This window comes from Leopardus geoffroyi, chromosome A2, assembly GCF_018350155.1.
Source record: "Leopardus geoffroyi isolate Oge1 chromosome A2, O.geoffroyi_Oge1_pat1.0, whole genome shotgun sequence".
Lineage (NCBI taxonomy): Eukaryota > Metazoa > Chordata > Mammalia > Carnivora > Felidae > Leopardus > Leopardus geoffroyi.
The window spans coordinates 131916046-131939981 of NC_059331.1; the positions used below are offsets into that span (position 1 = coordinate 131916046).

Here is a 23936-nt window from a genome sequence, read left to right on the forward strand (position 1 = left end):
GTGTGCCTTTTTTGTCTGTTTCTGGTTGGAAATTTGTTGTCATTGCTTTGAAACCTTTGCTATTTTCTAATAAAGGTGTACAGGGCTATAATTTTCCCCTAGGTAGTGCTTCAGTGATTTAGTGACATCATATGCATTCTGATCTCTTGAGTTTTTATTTCTCTTCATTCCAAAATATACTCTAATTTCCCTGATGGGTTCTTCTTTGATGCTGTAATTTTTATATCAATTATTGAGACAGGGGTATTAATATCTCACTATAATTTTATAAATGTCTGTTTCTCCTTGCTATTTTATCAGTTTTTGGTTTATGTATTTAAGCTGTTTTTAGGTACATGAATGTTTAGGATTATTCTGTACTCTTGATGAGTTGACCTTATTATTATTCTGTAATAACCTCTTTATTGCTGGTAATAATCTTTGCTCTGTCATTTGCTTTGTCTGATTATAATGTAGCCACATGAACTTTCTTTTTGTTTAGCCTCTCAATCTATTTGTATGTTTATAAGTGCGTTTTTTAAAGTTTTATTTATTTTGAGATAGAGCTCAGGGGGAAAGGCAGAGAGAGAGAGAAAGGGAGAGAATCCCAAACAGGCTCTGTACTGCCAGAGCAGAGCCCAATGCAGGGCTTGAACTCACAAACCATGAGATCATGACCTAAGTGGAAATCAAAAGCTGGAGGCTTAAGCAAATGAGCCACCCACGCACCCCTGAAGTGCATTTCTTACAGACAGAATATATTTGGCCATTGTTTTTGTTTGTTTCATTTTCTTACTCAATTTGACAGTCTCTGCCTTTTATTGGAGTGTTTTTTTTTTTTTTATCCATTCAGCCAATCTGTCTTTTTACTAGAGAAGTTGGTACATTTACATTTGAAGTAATTATTGATAGGTGTGTGCTTATTTCCATTTTGATAATTATTTTCTGGTTTTCTGTAGTTCTACTCTGTTGGTTTCTTCTCTTGCTCTCTTCCTTTGTCGTTTGATGACTTTCTTAGTGGTATGCTTATTTTCCTTTCTCTTTCTCTTTTGTATATTTAGTATAAATTTTTGTTTTGTGCTTACTATGAGACTACATATAGCAACTCAGATCTCTAAGAGTCTATTTTAAGTTGACAACTTAAGGTTGATCCCATTGTGAAGCTTAACATGATTACTCATCCCCATGTTTTACATTTTCATACCACATTTTGTATCTTTAAATCTTGTGTGCCCTTTAACTATTATAATCACCCTTTTTTTTTTTTTTACCATTTTTGTCTTTTAATCTTCATACTTTATAAGTGACTAAACTATTATGTTTACTATATGTTAACCTTTCCAGTGAGCTTTATTCTTTCATATTTTTTAAAATACTAATTAGTGCTCTTTATTTTCAGCTTAAAGAAGTTCTTTTAACATAACTTCAAGGGCCAGGTAAGTGGTGATGAACTCCTTTAGCTTTGTTGGTCTGGAAAACTCCCTTTCTCCTTTTTTTTTTTTTTTTTTTTCCCATTCACACCTAGACATATACTGTTGATTTTAAATATGCAGTACATACCCAAATGTCCTCAATTATCCCCAAAATGATTTATTTTTTTCATAAGTGGCTCTTTAATCCCCATCACCTATTTTGCCTATCTATCCACCTCCTCTCTGACAACTGTCAGTTCTCTATGGTTAAGAGTCTGTTTCTAGGTTTGTTGGTCTCTCTCTTTCTCTCTTTTTTTCCTCCTTTGCTCATTTGTTTCTTATTCCACATAAGAGTGAGATCATATGGTATTTGTCTCTCTCTGACTGGTTTATTTTGCATTAGCACTGTCTTTCTCTGACTAGCTCCATGCACACTGTTGCAAGTGGCAAGATTTCATTTTTTATGGTTAATATTCTATTGTATGTATGTATGTGTGTGTGTGTATGTATACACACAAACATACACACACCACTTTGACCATTCACCTATTGATGGACACTTGGGCTGCTTCCACAATTTATTCTGACAGGTGTGAGGTGATAGCTCATTGTAGTTTTGATTTGCATTTGCCTTGTAAGTGATGTTGAGCATCTTTTGATGTGTCTGTTGGTCATCTGTATGTCTTCTTGGAGAAGTGTTCATACCTTTTGCACATTTTTTGACTGGATTATTTTTTGGGTGTTGAGTTGTATAAGTTTTATATTTTGAGTACTAACCATTAATGGAATTTGTCTGTTGCAAAATATCTTCTCCCACTCAGTAGGTTGTCTTTTAGTTTTGTTGATTGTTTCCTTCACTGTGCAGAAGCTTTATATTTTGATGTAGTCCTAATGGTTTACCTTTTCTTTTGTTTCTCTTGCCTTAGGAGACCAATCTAGAAAAATGTTATTATGGCTGATGTCATAAGAGAAATTACTACTTATAGTCTTTTCTAGGACTCAATTATGGTTTCATTATCACATTTTGATTTTTAATCCATTTCGAGTTTATTTTTGTGTATAATGAGAAAGTTGTCTAGTTTTATTCTTTTGCATGTAATTTTCCAATTTTCCAAATGTTATTTCCTGAAGAGACTTTTTTTCCCATTGGATATTCATTCCTTCTTTGTCAAAGAATAATTGACATAATTGTGGGTTTATTTCTAGTTTTTCTATTGTATTCTGTTGATCTGAGTGTCTATGTTTATATGCCAGTACATCACTGTTTGGATTACTACAGCTTTCGACTATAACCTGAAGCTGGAATTGTGATACTTCCAGTTTTATTTTTATTTTTCAAGACTGCTTTAGCTATTCAGGTCTTTTGTGGTTCTGTACAATTTTAGGGGTCTTTGTTCTAGTTCCATGAAAAAATGCTGTTGGTATTTTGACAGGGATTACATTAAATGTGTAGATTGCTCTTGGTAGTATAGATGTTTAAACAATATTTGCTCTCCCAACGTATGTGTCGTCTCCAATTTTTTTCATCAGTGTTGTAATAGTTTCTCCACTTCTGAATGGTAACTTTGCCAGGTAAAGTCCTTGGGTGGCAATATTTTTTCTTTCAGTCCCGTGAATATAAAATGCTACACCCATCTGCCCTGCAAAGTTCCTGCTGGAAAATCTGCTTATAGACTTGACTTAAGGGAGTTCATTTGTATGTAGTAAGTTGTTTTTTTCTTGTTGCTTTTAATATTATCTCCTTTTTTCATTCTTTTTCTTTATGCTGCTCTGAATGTGTGAGTTCCACTGCCTTGTCTTCAAGTTGATTGATGCTTCTGCTACTTCTAGTCTCATGTTGAATGCCTCTGGTGTATTTTTTAATTCAGTATTTATATTCTAAAGCTCTGTGACTTCTACTTGGTACCTTCTAATATTTTCCGTCTCTTTGTTGAAGTTCTCACTGTGTTAATTCATTCTTCTCCTCAGTTTGCTGAGCATCTTCATGACCATTACTTTACCTGACAATGAATCCAAATTACTTATCTCCATTTCATTTTTTCCTCCTGTACTTGTAACTTGTTTTTTTCCATTTGGAATGTATTCCTCTCTCTCTTCATTTTACTTGACTCTGTTGGTTTCTATATAGCAGATGACACCATAGCCTCTTGAAGCCAGTCTTGAAGGGGTGGTCTTGTTAGGAGATGAAACTTGTTATTCAACCCTGCCTCAGATCTTGGTTGTCTTTCAAACCTTTATGCTTGTCCAAGCAGCCTATTATTTTTAATAGCTCCCAGTAGTTGAGGATGTGTTAAGACCTGTCAGTGTCTTGGTGAGGATTATCTCAGCACCTAGATTCAGGCTGACTAGAAGCCAGACCTTCAGGCACCAGGTTTTAAAAATATGCAAATACAGTCCTGTGGGACCACAAATGTAAGCCCCCTCTGGCCTTGAGAACCAGGCAATCTGGAGGCATCCCCTGGGTGGCAAAGAGATCAGGGCTCTGGATGAGTGTGTAAGGTCTTTTCTGGGTGACAGTAGTGAGGTGGAGCAAGGCAGAGGGGGAATGCAAGATGGCATCCTCAGCCTATGTTTCTTGAGAGCAGGTCTGTTTGACATTAAATGTGTGCCAAACCTGAAACAGGTCTCCAGGCTAAAGCCCCAGAAGAAGCAAAGAGGTCTCCTTCACAGAAATATTGGGGAATGTGCTTCAGTCTGCTGTCTGTGCAGTGCTCTAGGGGTGGGAGCCTGCTAACCTGCCAAGAACAATCTCTCCAACTGCCAGGGTCTCATGGGACCCAAGAATGCAAGTCCTCTACCCCCATCCCAGAGCCAGGTGATCAAGGGGTGTTCCCCAGGAGGCAGCTGCAAAAACTGGCACAATAGATGTGTGTATAGCTCTCCTCCAGGAGACCATGGCACTTAGCACAGCAGAGACTGAGCTCAAAGACAGTGCCTACCCTCAGAAATCTCTGGAAAGGATTATAGTCAGCCCCATCTTGTGTTTAATTAGAAGTCTGCCACTCAGGCTGCAGTCGTGGTGATTAGCTAATAATCTTCCTTCACAGTAAGACTGAGCTCCTGGGTCTGATGCCTCTTGCTGTGCCCTAGGGGTGACAGCTGTTTAGGAACTTTCCTCATTGATAACAGTTCTGTGGGACCCATGAGTGTTAAGTTTCACTGGCCACCAGAGCCAGGTGATACAGAGATTTACTCTGACAGTAGTCACAAAAACTGAGGTGCCAGACAGGGAGTATGAGCTCCTTTCTGGGTGATATGGACTATACTATTACATTGCCATGGTACAAGGAACACATGATCCCTTAGCCTACAGAGCCAAGAGGAGATCAAGAGGGCAGAGTATGATAGTATCTATCTCTACAAGTTACATTTGGTATTTAAAGTATGTTCTGTGTCTCTAAACTTTTTGTACATATAGGATACAGTCATACTGAGCCTATTTTAATGTTCTTGTTTCCTAATTTTAACATCTCTGTCAGTTCAGGGTTGGTCTCTGTTGATTTATCTCCTCGCCATGGGTCCTATGGCTGCCTATTTCTTTATTGGATGTCCAACATGGTGGATTTTTACCTTTCTGGGTGCTGGATGGCATTGTACTGCTATAAATATTCTTGAGCTTTGTTCTGGGATGCAGTTAAATTACCTGGAAACACTTTGATCCTTTGGGGTCTTCTATGATTTGTTAGGTGGGACTAGACCATTATTCAGTCTAAAGCTAATTATTTTCCGGTACTCAGGCAAGACTCTTCTTTGTACTCTACCCAATGCACTGTGATTTTTTAGGTTTCCAGTGTGGCTGATGGAAACAGGTACTATTTCCACCCTATGTGAGTGCCAGGCACTAAAACCTCTATCCTTTTCGAGTGGTACTTAAAGTCTCTTGTAGTTTTCTCATTCATGTCACATACTGATCAGTACTCAGCTGAGAACTCAAGGAGGACTCTTGGCCCTCCAGGTCTCTGGAGTTTTCCCCCTGTGCAGCTCTCATAGAATTGGTACTCTTTCCTATGAACCCTAGCTGCCTTATTCTCCCCAGGACTCTCAGCTCTGTCTCCACAACTCAGGGAAACATTTGGGCCCTGCTTGGCATTCCTTCTCTGGGTCATGTCCTAGAAACTCTGAAGGCCAAATGATGGTAAAATAGGAGGGCTCAAATCATTTATTTTTGTCTCTCACTGATCATTGTCCTTTATTACCTGATATCAAATGACTTGTAAATTATTGTGTGTATTTTGTCCACTTTGTGTTGTTTGAGGTAGGTTACTCCATCTTGACTGGAAGTAAAAGGCCCTTCATCTTAAAATTAGTTATAGCATTCTGGAACTGTGGAAGCCTGATGCTACTACTGAACTTCTGTATAGTTAGTTCTTTTGCCTACCCCAGTGACTTTACAGTTGAAAGTTTATAGCTCTATCTATAAACAAATTTAGTATTTAAGCCCAAGGTTTAGAGCAAATGGGTCCCTAAAGGACATCTCTAATGTGTGTCTTGAGAAAAGAAGAAAATCCATGTACAAAGCCCAATATATTTTAACAGTATAGCTCCTGAAGGCACAGGAATTCTCTGCAGTGATAAGCTAAGAACAGCTGTTTTACCATAAAGCAAACATTTGTCCACCTTTCAGAAGTAGAGATAATGGTAAGTTTTATTAGCATTTCTTCATTAAAAATTCAAGAAAAAATTCAAATGAAAGTTGAATCTCCATGCAGGAAATTTTCAATAATAATGGCAACCATCTAGCACTCACTTAGGTAACAGGCACTGTGCTAGGTGTTTTAAATACTTCTTCTCAAGTACATATTACAATGGTGCTATGAAATGTGCTCCATCACTAACTCCACCATACAGATGAGGAAACAGGCTCAGAGATGGAACCCCAGGTTGAACATAAGATTCCATTATTTTGTTCAAGAAGTATTTAATGAGTACTTCATGTACTAGGCATTCCTAGGTGCTAGGCATATAGCAGACTGAAAACCAATCCCTAACCCAGTTTACACTGTAACACATACTCTCTTTAAAACATTAAAAATGCAATTTGTGGGGCACGTGGGTGGCTCAGTTGGTTAAGCTTCCGACTTTGGCTCAGGGCATGATCTTATGGTCTGTGAGCCCCAGGTCGGGCGCTGTGTTGACAGCTGAGAGCTTGGAGCCTATTTCAGATTCTGTGTGTCTCTCTCTGCCCCTCCCTCGCTCTCTCTGTCAAAAATAAACATTAAGACTTTTTTTTTAAATTCAATTTGTCAATTTTTGGTGTGTAATGCTTTATCAAAAGTAAAATGGCAAACAACTTATGTCATGAAGAAAAAAAAATCTATTTTAAAAGTAGAGAAAACAATTTAACTAGTTTCATCTATGTACAAATAGCTGCGATTTAATAAAGTTTTGATGGTCTCCAAAGTCCTTGCTGTGGACATTATTCCACAATGGCTCCATATCACAGTACACTTCAAAAAAGGATAAATACAAAAAGCCCAAACCTTATAGCTACCTGGAAATCTTTGCAATTTATTAGTCTCTTGATTACAAAAATAGACAACCAGGAAACAAAATAAAAGCCAGTATTATTTTAACCAGTACCATATTTGTCAACTAAATGCTCAAAAATTTTCATGGAATACGAATTTGCTTTTGAGTAAAAATTTAACAACTTGTGCATAGGAAACATACTTGCTATTTCACTAATGTAAAGACATTGCTTTTTTCTTGGTAAGTATATGCGTAAGATCTTCAAGTCTCAAAACAAAATAGAACTATGCATACCTCTACAGCAGGTACAATATCTATGCCAACAGTTAGAAATTCTTCAAACTTCAGAAATGGGTTAAAGCAGCTGCCAACATCAAGTAATCTGATCTTTCCTGAGGTCTGTAGCAACCTAAAAATAGATTATTTTCAGTTTGCCTTTTATAGGATAAAACCAAATATAAGAAAAAAATTCAAACATTTGAGAAAAAGATAAGGTAAATCATTGACTAAGTTTTTGGTCTCAAGATCCTTTTACACATTTAAACATAACTGAGGACCTACAGACCTTTCGTACATGTGGGATGTAGGTACCAATAATACCATATGAAAACTGAATAGTGAAAAAACAGTTCATTTATTTAACATAAGCAATAGGATTTTGAAAATGTATATTATACTCCTTAAATGAAAAATCTAGATTAGAAAGATAATAAAAAATGAAGAGATGTTTCACATTTTTTCAAGTCTCTTTAATGCCTGGCATAATAGAAGACAGATGAATTCTCATATGGGCTTTTGTGTTCAGGCTGTTGTAACATCACACACCCTATAGTTTGGAAAACCCTACTTTATACTCATGAGAGAAAGAATAAATAAAGTTAGTATTATTGTAAAAATAATTTTTCACCCACAGAAATCCTCAAGTGTCTAAAATCCCGAGACCACTCTTTGAAAATTGTCCTTACAGATAAAGAATGCCTTCACAAATCAAATCTCAGTCAATAATAATATCCTTGGACTTCAGTTTAATTTGTCTCTGTAAATTATAAGAGATCAAAGAGGAAATCACAAATCATATTTTTGAAGGAAAAATTTTAATTGTGTGCTCATGCCCAAAAAATGGTAGAAAAAGAAGGTAAACGAAATCAGAAATAACTATGATACTCATTGCAGGTAACCAACTTTATAACAATCTATGTAGCAGGAATTAAGAATAAAGAAAACAGTGGATTTTTTATTGGGCCCAAGCCCACACTCCTAGTGTTCAGACAGTAAAGCAATAATAAAATTAAGCGGGAGACAATATGCCATTTCCAGTGATAATACAATTTCCTTTACAAGATTTATGAGAACATACTGGAAAAATAAAGAAAATATAGGAGAATAATTGGGTAAAAATAGAATCTTGGTTTGAAATGTAAGGGTAGAGAAAACCTGTACAGGTTCTCTTCCTGACATTTGGCTACCATTTTCCTTTGGATCCACTGGGAGACATTAAACTATTGACAGAAGGTTAAGCTGAAAAAGGTACTAGAAGTCAAAGTAACAAGGTCGACTTTTTTTTTTTTTTTCAGAAAAGGAATGCAAGAACTAGGGATTACATTTTTTTACCAAGAGCTTCATGTCCTAACATTTTATAGAAATGACCATACTCACCATTTCACAGAGTACATGGCAGTGTATAGCAACATAAAAACAATATGAACTAATTAAAATATTTTTGTCAATAAATTTTAAAAACTCATGTGAAGAAGAGCTATAAGGGTCTAAGGTTATAATAGGAAGTTAACTGAAGAGGCCCTTCATTTTCTGTATCTGTAGGAAAACTCAATACTTCTGACAATGACCTCCGGATGAATGTTAGTTCTTGAAAGGAATAGCTAGCAACTCCACCAGTGAAAAGAGCTGCTCATAGGGCTCAAGAGGTAATTTCATGTACTACAGCCATTCAGGAAACAAATTAGTATGTAGTTTGGGTGATGCATAGAACACAAAAAATGTGTAAAGTTGAGAATTCAGTTTGGTAATACTTGAAATAGTGCAATACATTAGGTTCAAGGAAGTAAGGCCAGTAAACTCCTGTGGCATAGGTCCCAAGCTGCTAAACAGAGCAAAAGATCCAGTAGATAGTGGCCACAGAAATACCTGATATTTAGCTGACGTTTGTTGCTAAATTGATAAAAACTTGAATACCCAAATCATAACAAGTTAGAATAAATGAAAATCTAGAACAATAGTAACATTATATATACAGTATTAGATAACCCTAGCCTCAAGATTATAGGGACTAAGAACAAGAGTTCTGGAATCAGAGAGATTAAGATCAAAACCAGATTTTGCCCTTGACATGTGTAATATGGGGACACACTAATGGGGTACCCACACTAATGAGTTATTTCCAAAATTAAATGAGATCACACATTTGTAATACTTGACCAATATTTGCCACATGGCAAGTGCTCAAAAAGTGGTAAATATTGTTAGCTGTTAATGCCACAGATGGAATTTTTTGTGGCTCATCCACTAGTGATCTTCCTGAACATAGTAAAAGTAGAATTTTCCTCATATTAAATTATATAATAGTTGGTTCTGGTAAACTGGACAGCAAAACATTTCTGATAGTCTCTTAAAAAGTGCTTCTTGTAAATTAAATTTTCTATCTGGATGGAGTATTCTAAATCACTCAAGTTAATTCAACATTAGAACAACCACCAATAGCAGTACCATGGACTTATTATCAGTACGCTCTAAGTTCATTTCAAATTCTTTGGTTTAGCTCCTTAATTTTTTATTTGCATCAAGCATATTTACAGTTTAAATAATCACAAAGTCAACATCCAAGTAATTACCATCCAGGTCAAGAAATAAAACATTGCCTACACCCTGGAAGCATGACACTCCCTGATGACATCCCTCAGCCCTTCATGTAATGGTAGCCACTATGTTGATTTTCATGGTAATCATACTCTTCATTTCCTTTTACAGTCTTAACCTATGGCCACATGCCTAAATAATAGAGTTTTGTACTACACATTTGCTTATGTGACATTCTTCTTTCTTGCATAAATGTTTTTAAAAGTTTCATGCTTCATTGCTGGTTACATGAAGGAGGTCCATACTGTGACATGTGGTAATGTGAGAGGTTAAAGACTGAGAAAAGAAGCAAGAGAGAAACAAAAAGTTATATATAATGGAAACCCCATAAGGCAATCCTTATATTCAAAGAACTGAAAGGAAAAAACCTGCAATGAAGAATACTCTTTCCAGCATGATTATCATTCAAAATTGAAGGAGAAAGAAAGTCTCCCAAACAAAAGTTAAAGGAGTTTATCACCACTAAACTAGCCTTATAAGAAATGCTAAAGGGAATACTTTAAATGGAAAAGAAGAGGCCATAAGAAGAAAATTATCAATAAAAATATGTAAAATATGGCAACATATATATAAAATGTGGTGGGGGGTAGTAAAAAGTTCTTTTAAAATGTGTTCTCACTTAAGTGACCATTAACTTAAGACTGTAAAACACTTAGGATGCTTTATATGAACATTACGGTAACCACAAACCCAAAATCTATGATAGTTACACAAAAAATAAAGGGAAAAAAATCAAGAATACTACAGAAAGTCTTCAGTCACAAATAGACCAAGAGAAGAAGAAGGGAACAGAGAGAACTAGAAATACCAGGAAAAAATTAACTAAATGACAATAAGGAGACACCTATCAATAATAATTACTTTAAATGTAAATGGTCTAAATGCATCAACTGAAAGATAAAGGATGGTGGAATGGATAAAAAACAAGATGTATCTATACGCTGCCCTCAGGAGACTCACTTTAGATTTACACACAGACTGAAAGTGAAAGGATGAGAAGAGAAATTCCATGCAAATGGAAGTAAGGTGGGGGGGGGGAGGGGAAGGCCATGGTACCAATACTTGTATTAGACAAAGTAGACCTTAAAACAGAGACTAACAAAACACAAAGGTACTATCTAATGATAAAGGGGTCAATCCAACAACTGGATGTAGCAATTGTAATTATCTATGCTCTCAACATTGGAGGACCTAAAGACATAAAGCAAATATGAAGATATAAATGGAAAAACTGAGAATAATATAGTAACAATAGGACTTTAACACCCTACCTACACCAATGGATACATCAACCAGGCAGAAAATCAACAAAAAAAACCTCTTTGAGTAACACATGAGACCAAATGAACTTAACAGATAAACACAGACCACTTCATCTAAAAACAACAGAATAGGGGCGCCTGGGTGGCGCAGTCGGTTAAGCGTCTGACTTCAGCCAGGTCACGATCTCGCGGTCCGTGAGTTCGAGCCCCGCGTCAGGCTCTGGGCTGATGGCTCAGAGCCTGGAGCCTGTTTCCCATTCTGTGTCTCCCTCTCTCTCTGCCCCTCCCCCGTTCATGCTCTGTCTCTCTCTGTCCCAAAAATAAATAAACATTGAAAAAAAAAATTTAAAAAATAAAATAAAATAAAATAAAAACAACAGAATAATCATTCTTTTCAAGTATACAGGAAACATTCTCCAGGACAGATCATGTGTTGGGCCATAATGCAAGTCTCAATAAATTTAACATTGAAATCATATCATGCATCTTTTGTGACCACAAAGGTATGAAACTAGAAATCAATCACAAGAAAAAAACTGGAAAAAAAAAAACCCAAGTGGAGATTAAACAACATGCTACTAAACAGCCAATGAGTTGATAAAAAAGTCAAAGGTATATGGAGCAAAATGAAAACAAGAATACAATGGTTCATAATCTGGATACAGGGAAAGCAATTCTAAAAGGACATTTAGAGTGACACAGGTATACCACAAGAAACAATCTAACCTTTTACCTAAAGAAACTAGAAAAAGAACAAAGGCCAAGGTTAGTAAGAGGAAAGAAATAATAAAGATTGGAGCAGAAATAAATTAAAGAGACCCAACAAAAGAAAACGTCAATAAAACCAAGAGGTGATTCTTTGAAAAGATAAATGAAGTTGATAGACCTTCAGACAGACTTACCAGGAAAAAGAGGATTCAAATAAATCAGAAATGAAAGAGAAACAAAAGACAATATTAGGAAAATTATATGTCAAAAACTGGACAACTTACAAAAAAAATGGATAAATTCCTAGAAATACACAATCTTCCAAAATTAAATCAGCAAGACATAGAAAATCTGAATACATTGATTGTTAGTAACAAAATTCAGTCAGCAATAAAAAAAAAAAAAAACCTCCCAATAAACAAAAGTCAAGGACTATGTGGATTCACAAGTGAAGTCTACCATTATTTGAAGAAAAATTAATATCTATTCCTCTTCAAATAGTCCAAAAACCTGATGAGGAAGAAAGATTCCCAAATTCATTCTACAAGGCCAGAATTACCAAAGACACTACAAAAACAGAAAACTATAGCCCAACATTCTTGATAAACAGCTGCAAATATCCTTAACAGAATATTAGCAAATCTTTGCATTCAACAATCCATTAAAAGGATCATTCACCATGATCAAGTGGGAAGTACTCCAGGGATGCAAGGATGCTCCAATGTCAGCAAATCAACATGATACAGAGCATCAACAAAAAGGATAAAAATCTTAATAGATGCAGAAAAAGCATCTGACAAAATTCAACATCTGTTAGTGATAAAAACTCTCAAAAATGTCAGTTTAGAGGGAAAAACCTCAACATAATAATGGTCACATATGAAAAACCCAGAGCTAACATCATATTCAATGGTAGAAAAAATGAAAGCCTTTCCTCTAAGATCAAGAAGGAGACAAGGATGTCCACTCTCACCACTTTTATTCAACATAGTACTGGAAGTCCCAGCCATGGCAATCACACAGGGTAAAGAAATAAAAAGCATCCAAATTGGTAAGGAAGAAGCAAAACTCTCATTATTTGCAGATGACATAACAGTATAAATAAAAAACCCTGAATACTATACCAAAGAACACTAGAATAAATGAATTCAGTAAAGTTTCAGGATACAAAATTAATACACATAAATTGGTTATGTTTCTTACACTATTAATAAAATAGCAGAAAAACTATCCCATTTACCATCACAACAAAAACTATAAAATACCTAGAAATAAACTTAACCAAGTAGGGGAAAGACCTGTCCTCTGGAAACTATAAAACAATGATGAAAGAAACTGAAGATAAAACAGATCAATGGAAAGACACTCCATAACCATGGAAGAGTACTGCTAAAACGTCCATACTACCCAAAGCAATCCCAAATTCAGTGCAACCCCTATCAAAATACTAAAAGCATCTTTCAAACTAGAACAAAAAATACTAAATTTGTATGGAACCACAAAAGACCCTGAATCACCAAAACAATCTTGAGAAGGAAGAAAAAGCTGAAGGTATCATAATCCCAGATTTCAAGATATACTACAAAGCTGTAGTAATCAAACAGTATGCTACTGGCACAAAATCAGACAATAGATCAATGTAAGAAAAAAGAGTTCAGAAATCAACTCAACCCAAGCTTAAATGGTCAATTAATCTACAACAAAGAAGCAAAAAATATACAATGGAAAAAGACCATCTCATTAAGAAATGTTTGGAAAACTAGACAGCTACATGCAAAAGAATAGAACTGGACAACTTTCTTACACCATACACAAAAATAAACTCAAAATTAGTTAAAGACTAAAATGTGAGACATGAAACCATAAAACTCTCCAAAGGAAACCTGGGCAGTAAAATTTTTAATATTGGTCCAAGCAATATTTTTGTAGATACATCTCCTCAAGCATACAACTCGACACCAAAAAACAAATAATCCAATTAAAAAATGGGCAGAGGATCTGAAGAGACATTTTTCCAAAGAAGACATACAGATGACCAAAAGACATCTGGAAGATGCTCAACATCACTAATTAGAGAAATGCAAATCAAAACCACAGTGAGCTACTATTAACACCTGTCAAAATGGCTAGAATCAAAAAAAACAAGAAATAACAAGTGTTGGCAAGGATGTGGAGAAAAAAGGAACCCTTGTGCACTGCTGGTGGGAATGCAGACTGGTGTAGCCTTGTGGAAAACAGTAAGGAAATTCCTCAAAAAATTAAAAATAGAGCTACCATATGATCCAGTAGTTCCACTGCTGAGTATTTACCCAAATATGAAAATAATTTTTTGAAAAGAAAAATGCACCCCTATGTTTATTGCAGCATTTTGTACAGTAGCCAAAATACGGAAGCAACCCGTTTCCCGTTTCCATTGGTAGATAAATGGATAAAGATGTGGCGTGTATACACACACACACACACACACACACACACAGAGGAATATTACTCAGCCATAAAAAAAGATTGAAACCTTGCCATTTGTGACACTATGGAAGGACCCAGAGGGTATTAAGCTAAGTGAAGTAAGCCAGACAGAGAAGGATGAATTCCACATGATTTCACTTATATGTGGAATCTAAAAAGCAAATGAATAAACAAAAACAGAAATGGACCCATAAATACAGAGAGCAAACTGATGGCTGCCAGAGAAGGCAGGGGGAATGGGTAAAATGAGTGAAATGGCAGTGGGGATACAGAGGCTTCCAGCTATGGAATGAATAAGTCACAGGGATAAAAGCTATAGCATGGGGAATACAGTCAATGGTATTGTGATAGCATTACATGGTGACAGATGGTAGGCATATTTGCGATCATAGCATAAGGTATAAAGTTGTCAAATCACTATGCTATACACCTGAAACTAAAGTAACACTGTGTGTCAGGTATATTTTAAAAAAAATGAATATACTCTAAAATTTCCAACATTTTAAAAAATTTATTTTATTTTTTTTTATTTCACACAGAGAGAGAGCCTGAGAGTGGGGGAGGGGGCAGAGGGGAGAGGGAGAGAGGGAGAGAGACAGAGACAGAGAGAGAGACAGAGACAGAGACAGAGAAAGGGAGAGAGAGAATCTTTTTTTTTTTTTTAAGTTTATTCTCAAGTTAGTTAACATACAGTGTAGTCTTGGCTTCAGGAGTAGAATCCAGTGATTCATCACTTACATGTAACACCCAGGGCTCATCCCAAAAAGTGTCCTCCTTAATGCTTATCACCCATTTTCCCCACCCCCTCATTCCCATCAACCCTCAGTTTATTCTTTGTATTTAACAGTCTCTTATTGCCTCCAGAGAGAGAGAGAGAGAGAGAGAGAGAGAGAGAGAGAGAGACAGAGACAGAGGGAGAGAGACGGAGAGAAAGGGAGAATATCTTAAAGCAGGCTCCACGCTCAGTGCAGAGTCTGAGGCAGGGCTCAATCCCATGACCCTGGGATCATGATCCAAGCAGAAATCGAGTTAGACACTCAACCCACTGAGCCACCCAGGCACCCCTCAACATTTGTTTTTAAAGTTTATTTTGAGAGTGTGCAGGTATGCACGAGCAGGGGAGGGACAGAGAGACAGAGGGAGAGAGAGAATCCCAAGCAGGCTCGGAACTGACACTCGGCTCAATCCCATAAACTGCAAGATCATGACCTGAGCTGAAGTCGGACGCTTAACTGGCTGAGCCCCTCAGGCTCCCCTACTTAGTTTTTACTCTGAACTGTTTATTTTTCTTATATTACATATGAAGATTTTTGAGCAAAGGTATTTATTTTTGCTTCTGTCCAGCAACCAGGTGTACCACCAGTGTAGGGCCACTTTCAATTAAATAAATTTAGGGTCTGAAGATTTTTGGATTACCCTAGGGATGTAAATTTGGACTATGAGTATGCTTCGGAGGGATGTCCTGTAGTTTCAACTTGCTGGGGCCTGTCACACTCTGGGCGAATGGGGTAGATTTACTCTGGATCACCCTTAAACTGAGAAAGCAGCTATTTGGAGCTTCAACTGTATCACTGGAGCATGAAAACCAAAGTTTAAGTTTGCCAGTTTGGACAAACACTCTCAGGACAAAGGCAACGTTGAGCTCTGATAACTTCTGGGTTCCTGTCAGAATTTGCATTTTGGCTTTATCAGTTCTTTGACATTTTTAAGATTTACCCAACATGTAAAAAAAAAATGTTTTCAAGGTTGAGAGATTAATTATAATATCCAGGTAGCCATACTCTATAACTTTTAAAGTAGAATATACGAACAGATAAAATTAGTATAAGTGGTTGGCATAAAATCAGCTTGTGAGAGCCAACAGTTATAAAAGATATTTCAATGAACACAAGTAGTATTTCATTATCATTAATGGATATGACAGTACTATAATATGTGAAACCATCAGGTGTGCTAAGGGCAAAAGTAGGCTCTGAATAATCTATTAAATGACTGAAGTTTCTTCACCAAAAAAGGCTAGACAGCCAACCTTAAGTGATCTTAGCTGACAGACTTTACTTACTTATATGTTAGTATGTACAATACATATAATATGGGAACTTCAGAATCAATTGTTCCTTAAATAATTAAAATACATTAAATAAAAAAACTACACTATTGTGCTAGCTGTAATAACACAAGTTCTAAGAACTCCCTGGAAATGCATGCTTATTGTTACTAAATAATGTTTTCAAATAAATATTAACTTCTCTACAAAAAAATATTTATGAATTTAACATTATTTATGTTGAATTTCAGTGACTATTCAAATAATCCAATTATTGAATGAATATGAGTTTTGAAAGGAAGAATCTAACCTCACACAACCCTGTGTAGTTTCTTTCTCTAAGTCAGAGATTCTAAAATATTTTCTGGATCATAAATCCCTTTAGCAATCTGGTGAAGTATATGGATACCTTTTCAAAATAATGCTTTAAGTAAATAAAATAAACTGAAATACAAAGGAATACAATAAAATTACACACTGAAACATGTTTATCAAAATACTTAAAAGACTGATATAGTAACATGTTTCTTAAGTAAAATTAAATAATGAGGATGTAGCAGTGAATCTAATAACTATGGTAACTTTAAAGTAATGAGAATCAATATTCTGAGGTATATATGGTAACTGTAACACCCAAATCTTTAATTTTTATGAATGAAAATGTCATATGGGTTTAGTTGCCCATATTAATAGAAGAAAACTACTAAATTTTAATTATAAGTGACTGAAAATAAAGACGAATTTTTTTCTCATTCAAGTCCAATTATCCTTCTGAATTCTACTTAGGGACTAAATAAACCCACCTAAGGGTTAAGTGTGAAATAAACTAAGCCTGGAAAGGTTCATTTCATTTATCAGATGACACACTGAAAGAAAATTATTTTGAAGGAGTGGAGTACTTCCTTTCTAGAAAATGCATGGTGATTATGAGCTAAATTTGTAACTCCCATCTAACAAGTATACAGGAATTCTCAGGTTAACCTTGCCTATACTTCCACATTATTCCTTATTCATTTTATTTACCTCAATCATTCTTTCATATTTTAAAAACTATCTGTTGTACATTTTTGTAAGGCACTATCCTTTTTGGATTATGGGCATTCTAGAAATGTTCTGCAAACACAATAGTTAAAACACCAAAAACAGATAAATGACAGATTTGCAGTTTTCTCTTAAATCACTAATTAAAATTTTACCACAAGAGAAACAGACAATTCTTCCATGTTAATAGTATGTATAGCTACCCCTGTTCTAAGAATTACCCTTAATAAATTCTTATGGGATCACTAATCACATGGTCCAAAATAAATCAATCTTTTAAGCACTACTTTTACATCAGGTAATTTTTATTGATAAAGACTAAATACTGATACCACTATTTCTGATACCACTATATCTGAAGCACCAATACTTCCAAATTCAACAGCAAGCATTATTACTAGGTTGGCAAATTTTCATAGTATAAATTTATTTGGAGGAAAGCCCCTTTTATTTCCAAGTTAAGTGGTGGTTAATGTGGTGGTTAAATATCTAGAATTTGAAAAATTGGCCTAACCAAAGAAAGAATAAGTCACTTAACAAAAGAAATACTTAAACAGTATAACAAGATAACAAGATTTTATTTTTTTCTGTATTTACCAATGGAACTACTCTTCCCTCACTGAAGCTGAAGGATCTGGAAATTCCAGTATCTTAGCATCCAAACTATACTTCAGGGTACCTTTTACTCACAGAATATAAAAAATAAAACAGAACAATTTTGGCAGATGATTATGTTCTAATTTTTGATGTGAAAATATGGGGATTGTCAACCTAAAACCTCAAGTTTTAAAATCAGACAAAATAAATTTTGGAAGGCAATTTAAAAAAGTTTATATTAAACAGCCATAATCATAAATACATTGTGAAGACCATTTAATATTAATTTAAAAGTCATTTAAAATTACTTAAGAGATCGCAAAACTTTCACACACACACAAAAAGCCAAGGACCTTTGGTTTCATTTAAAAAACAGCTTTAAATGTTTACATATCTATAATATGACAAACTTTTAATAAATACCTATTGTACCAGTGTGCCTCTGGTTAAGAACATGAGATAGCAAGTTGAGTAAGAGCCAAGGAATTCAGTGCAATGAAGAAGACACATGCAAATATGTAGCAAAATATAATGCAATGACTGCATTCTAGAGGAGTGTACAAATGTTATAAAAGTAAAAGAACACTGGTGAAAAAGAAGGGGAAACCTTGCTGGGACCTGCAGGATCAACAGACTTTTCTCAGGAGAAAATGGGGAGAGAGTAGAGAATAAGTAAAAGGATGGGTGACTGTCATCCTACTCAGAAAGTATGGCAAATACAAAGGTTTTTTGTTTGTTTGTTTGTTTTTTTGAGAGAGAGCGTGCACAAGCAATGGAGGGGATAGAGAGAGAGGGGGGAACACAGAATCTGAAGCAGGCTCCAGACTCTGAGCGACCAGTGCAGAGCCTGACATGGATCTTGAACCCACCAACTGTGAGATCATGACCTGAGCCAAAGGCAGACACTTAACTGACTGAGCCACCCAGGCACCCCTGGTATGTTTCTAAGTAAGTACAGATTTTCCACAGAATCTCAAATTCAAAGTGCCTGTAGAAATGTCTTCTGATTTCATTGTATTTAGTTCTCTTTTTAAGTCCACAGTGTTAATTTTTGTTTCTTATGCTTTTAACATTGTTTTAAAACTCACTTTGATTTTTAAAAATAAGCAAACAAAAAAAATAAGCCTCTTATCACATTTCATAGAAAAAGACAAGAAATATCTGAAATGGCTCTTTCCTAGATTTATCCAAGACTTAAAAATTAAATACCACCTCCATGAATAAGCACATATATGTATATGGCAGTATTTTTCAAACTGATATATGTTTTAATATAGCAATCACTGTATTGTTTACCCAAACAGAGAAGTTACTAATAACAGCACATTCCATATTGTGTTGTATAAAAATTACATGAATTAACTACACATCATAGATGAAGACAAAGACTAAAGAGATAACAGTATCACTAGAGGAACAAATGGTAGACTAGAGGAAACACAAGAAGGAATCAGCAACTTGGAGAAAAGAGTCATGGAAAACAAGCTGAAAAGGACAGAGAAAAAAATAATAAAAAAAGGAGAAAGACTCAGGGAACTAAGCAACACCATCAAACATAGTAACATTTGCATTACAGGGATCCCAGAAGGAGAAAAAAAAGAGAAAGGGGGCAGAAAATTTATCTGAAAAACTAGTAACTAAAAACTTCCTGAAACTGGTTAAAGGAAACAGAAATCCAGTCTAGGAGGCACAGAAAGCCCCCAATAAAATCAACTCAGGGAGGTGGTCCATATCAAGACACATGGTAATTAAAATGGGAGAAAGCAGTGATAAAGAGAGAATTTTAAAAGCAGCAAGAGAAAAAAAAAAAAACAAAGAAAAACGAAACAGCTACATACAAGGGAAACCACATAAGGCTGTCAGCTCATTTTTCAGCAGAAACTTTGAAGGCCCGAAGGAGCAATGATATACTCAGAGGGCTGAAAGGAAAAAAACCTGCAGCCAACAATACTCTAATACTCTATCCAGCAAGACTTTCATTCAGAATGGAAGGAGAGATGGAGTTTCCTAGACAGACAAATATTTAAGGAGTTCATGACCATTACACCAGCCCTACAAGTGTTAAAGAGGACTTTCTGAGTGGAAAGGAAACACTATAAGTAGAAGTAAGAAAAGTTAAGAAGCATGAAAGCAATACAAATAAGTATATTTTTTAAAGTGTTTTTTCTTTTCTTTTTTATTAGTTTTATTTATTTTTGAGAGAGAGCACGAGTGGGGGAGGGGTAGAGAGGGAGACACACAATCCAAGCAGGCTCCAGGCTCCAAGCTGTCAGCACAGAGCCCGACACAGGGGTCAAACTCGTGAACCGTGAGATGAAGACCTGAGCCAAAGTCAGATGCTTACTGACTGAGCCACAGGCACCCTTAAAGTGTTTTTTCCTTAAGTTTATTTATTGAGAGTGAGGGAACAAACACATGCAAGTGGGGAAGGAGAGAAAGAGAGACAGAATCCTAAGCAGGCTCTGCACTGACAGTGATGTGAGGCTCGAACTCATGAATCATGAGATCATGACCTGAGTAGAGATCAAGAGTCAGACTCTTAACTGACTAAGCCATCCAGGTGCCCCCCCCCCATAAATTATTATTATTTATAAAAATCAGTCAAGGAATTCACAAAGTAAAAGGATACAAAGTAGGGCACCATATATTTAAAACATATGTGTGAGGCGGTAAGGAAGGAATAGGTTCAAATTTAAGTGACCAACAACTTAATAGAGACTGCTGTATGCAGATATTATATATTAACGTAATGGTAAACACAAATCAAAAACAAGTAATAAGGAAGGAATACAAGTATATCACTAAAGAAAAGCATAAAAAAACAGAAAAGAGCAAGAAGCAGAGAACTACAAAAACAATCATAAAATAGGTAACAAAATGGCGATAAGTACATACCTATCAATAATTACTCTGAATGTAAATGGACTAAATGCTCCAATCAAAAGACAGAGGGTGACAGAATGGATAAAAAAGCAAGACCAATCTATTATTGCCTATAAGAGACTCACTTCAGACCTTAAGACACATGTAGACTAAAGCAAAGGGATGGAAAAGCATTTATCATGCAAATGGAAGTGAAAGAAAGCCAGGGTAGCAATATCTATATTGGACAAAATAGACTTTAAAACAAAGACTGTAACAAGAGATTACCAAAAAAAAAACAAAAAAAAAAAAAAAAAAAGAAGAAGAAAGAAAAGACACTATATAACCAAAGGGAACGATCCAATAAGAAGACAAAACAATTGTATATATTTACGCACTCAACATAAAAGCACCCAAATAAATAAAAGCATCTAGTAACAAATATAAAGAAAGTAATCAAAAGTAATACAATTATAGTAGGGTACTTTAACACCCCACTTACATCAATGGACAGATCATCCAAACAGAAAATCAACAAGGAAACACTGGCTTTGAATGATACATTGGACTAGAAGGATCTAACAGATATACTCAAAACATTCCATCCTAAAACAGCAGAATACACACTTCAACTGCACATGGAATATTCTTCAGAACAGAGCACACGTTAGGCCACAAAACAAGTCTCAACAAATTCAAAAAGAACTGAAGTCATACCATGTATCTTTTCTGACCACAAGCCGTGAAACTAGATATCACAACAAAAAACTCAAGAAAGAACACAAATAGAGAAGTTAAATACCATGCTACTGAACAATGAATGGATTAACCAAAAATTCAAAGAAGAAATAAAAAAAATACACGGGTACAAATGAAAATGAAAACACAACACTCCAAAATCTTTGGGATGTAGCAAAAGCTCTCCTGAAAGGGAAATGTATAGCAATACAGGCTTACCTCAAAAAGCAAGAAAAATATCAAATAATCTACCCTTACACCTAAAGGGGCTGGACAAGAACAAAACCCAAAACCAGTGAAAGAAAGGAAATAATAAAGATTAGAGCAGAAATAAACAAAATATGAACCAAAAAAAGAATAGATCAATGAAACCAGGAGCTGGTTCTTTGGAAACATAAACCTTTGGCCAGATTCATTAAAAAAAAAAAAAAAAAAAAAAAAAAGACTCAAATCAGAAATAAAAAAGAAGACACAACTACTGACATCACAGAAATACAAACAATTTTAAGATTATAAAAAATTATATGCCAACAAACTGGACAACCTAGAAGAAATGGATCAATTCCTAGAAACATATAACCTCCTAAAACTGAATCACAAAGAAATGGAAAATTTGAACTGATTATCAAAAATAAAACTGAATCAGTAAATCAAAAAACACCCAACAAACTAAAGTCCAGGATCAGATGGCTTCACAGGTGAATTCTATAAAAGAAGAGTTAATACCTATTATTCTTCTGAAACTACTGCAAAAAAAATTGAAGAGAAGGAAGTTTCCAAATTCATTCTATGAAGCCATCATTACCCTGATGCCAAAACCAGATAGAGACATTACAAAAAAAGAAAACTATAGGTCAGTATCTCTGATGAGCACAGACGCAAAAATCCTTGACAAAATATTAACAAAATGAATCCAACAAAACATTAAAAATCATTCACTATGATCAAGTGGGATTTATTCCTGTGATGTAAGAGTGGTTCAATATTCACAAATCAATCAATAAGATATATCACATCAACAACAGAAAGGGTAAAAAACATATGATCATTTCAACAGATACAGAAAAAACATCTGACAAAGTATAATACTGATTCATGATAAAAACCCTGAACAAAGGGGGATTGGAGGCAACATACCTATACATAATAAAGGCCACCTATGAAAAACCCACAGCAAACACCATACTGAATGGTATGTTCACTTTTATTCAACATACTACTGGAAGTTCTAGCCACAACAATCACACAAGAAAAGGGAATAAAAGGCATCCAAATTGATAAGGAAGAAGTAGAACTTGCACTATTTGCAGATGGCATACTATATACAAAAAACCATAAAGACTCCACTAAAAAAACTATTAGAACTGATAAATATAAGGTTGCAGGACATAAAGTCAATGTATAGAAATCTGTTGCATTTCTATACACTAATAAAGAAGTAGGAGAAAGAGAAATTAAGAAAACAATCCCATTTACAATTGCACCAAAGATAATACCTAGAGATAAACCTAACCAAGGAGGGGAAAGACCTGTACTATGAAAATTATAAAACATGGATGAAAGAAAATTGAAGACGACTCAAAGGGAATTCCATGCTCATGGATTAGAAGAGCAAATGTTGTTTAGATGTCCAACTATCCAAAGCAATCTACATATTTAATGCAATTTCTATTAAAATACCACAGCATTTTTCACAGAACTAGAACAAAGCACCTTAAAATTAAATGAAACCACAAAGACCGCAAATAGCCAAAATAATCTTGAAAAAAAGGGGGGCAAAGCTGGAAGTATCACAATTCCAGACTTCACGTTACATTACAAAGTTGTACTAATCAAAACTGTATGGTACTGGCACAAGCAGATTAATGGAACAGAATAGAAAATCTACAAACAAACCCACAATTATATGGTTAATTAATGTTTGACAAAGCAGGAAAGAATATCCCATGGGAAAAAGACAGTCTCTTCAGCAAATGGTGTTGGGAAAACTGGACAGCTACATGCAAAAGAATGAAACCAGATCACTTTCTGGTTTCACCATACACTAGATCTGAAACCACAAACATCCTAGAAAAGAGCACAGGCAGTAATTTCTCTGACATTAGCCATAGCAACTTTTTTCTAGATAGGTCCTCTGAAGCAAGGGAAATAAAAGCAAAAATAAAGTATTAGAACTACATCAAAATAAAAAGCTTCTGCAGAGCAAAGGAAACAAATAACAAAGCTAAAAGGCAATCTATGGAATGGGAGAAGATATTTGCAAATGACATATCCAATAAAGGGTTAGTATCCAAAATATATAAAGAATTCATACAACCCAACACCCAAAAATCAAATAGCCCATTTAAAAATGGGCAGAAGACATGAACAGATGTTTCTCCAAAGAAGACAAAGAAGATGGCCAACAGATACATACAAAGATGCTCAACATCACTTCTCATCAGGGAAATGCAAATCAAAACTACAATGAGATACTACCTC

General features: G+C 35.2%; 1 protein-coding gene across 1 annotated transcript in view; it reads right to left on the reverse strand.

The window, feature by feature from the left end:
• The window catches only part of BMT2 (base methyltransferase of 25S rRNA 2 homolog), an 87623-nt gene that overhangs the window by 7778 nt on the left and 55909 nt on the right, over window positions 1–23936 (reverse strand). Inside the window, exon 4 of the mRNA XM_045495366.1 lies at window positions 7155–7269. Coding sequence (XP_045351322.1) covers window positions 7155–7269 — 115 coding nt within the window. The remainder of the gene's footprint in view (window positions 1–7154; window positions 7270–23936) is intronic.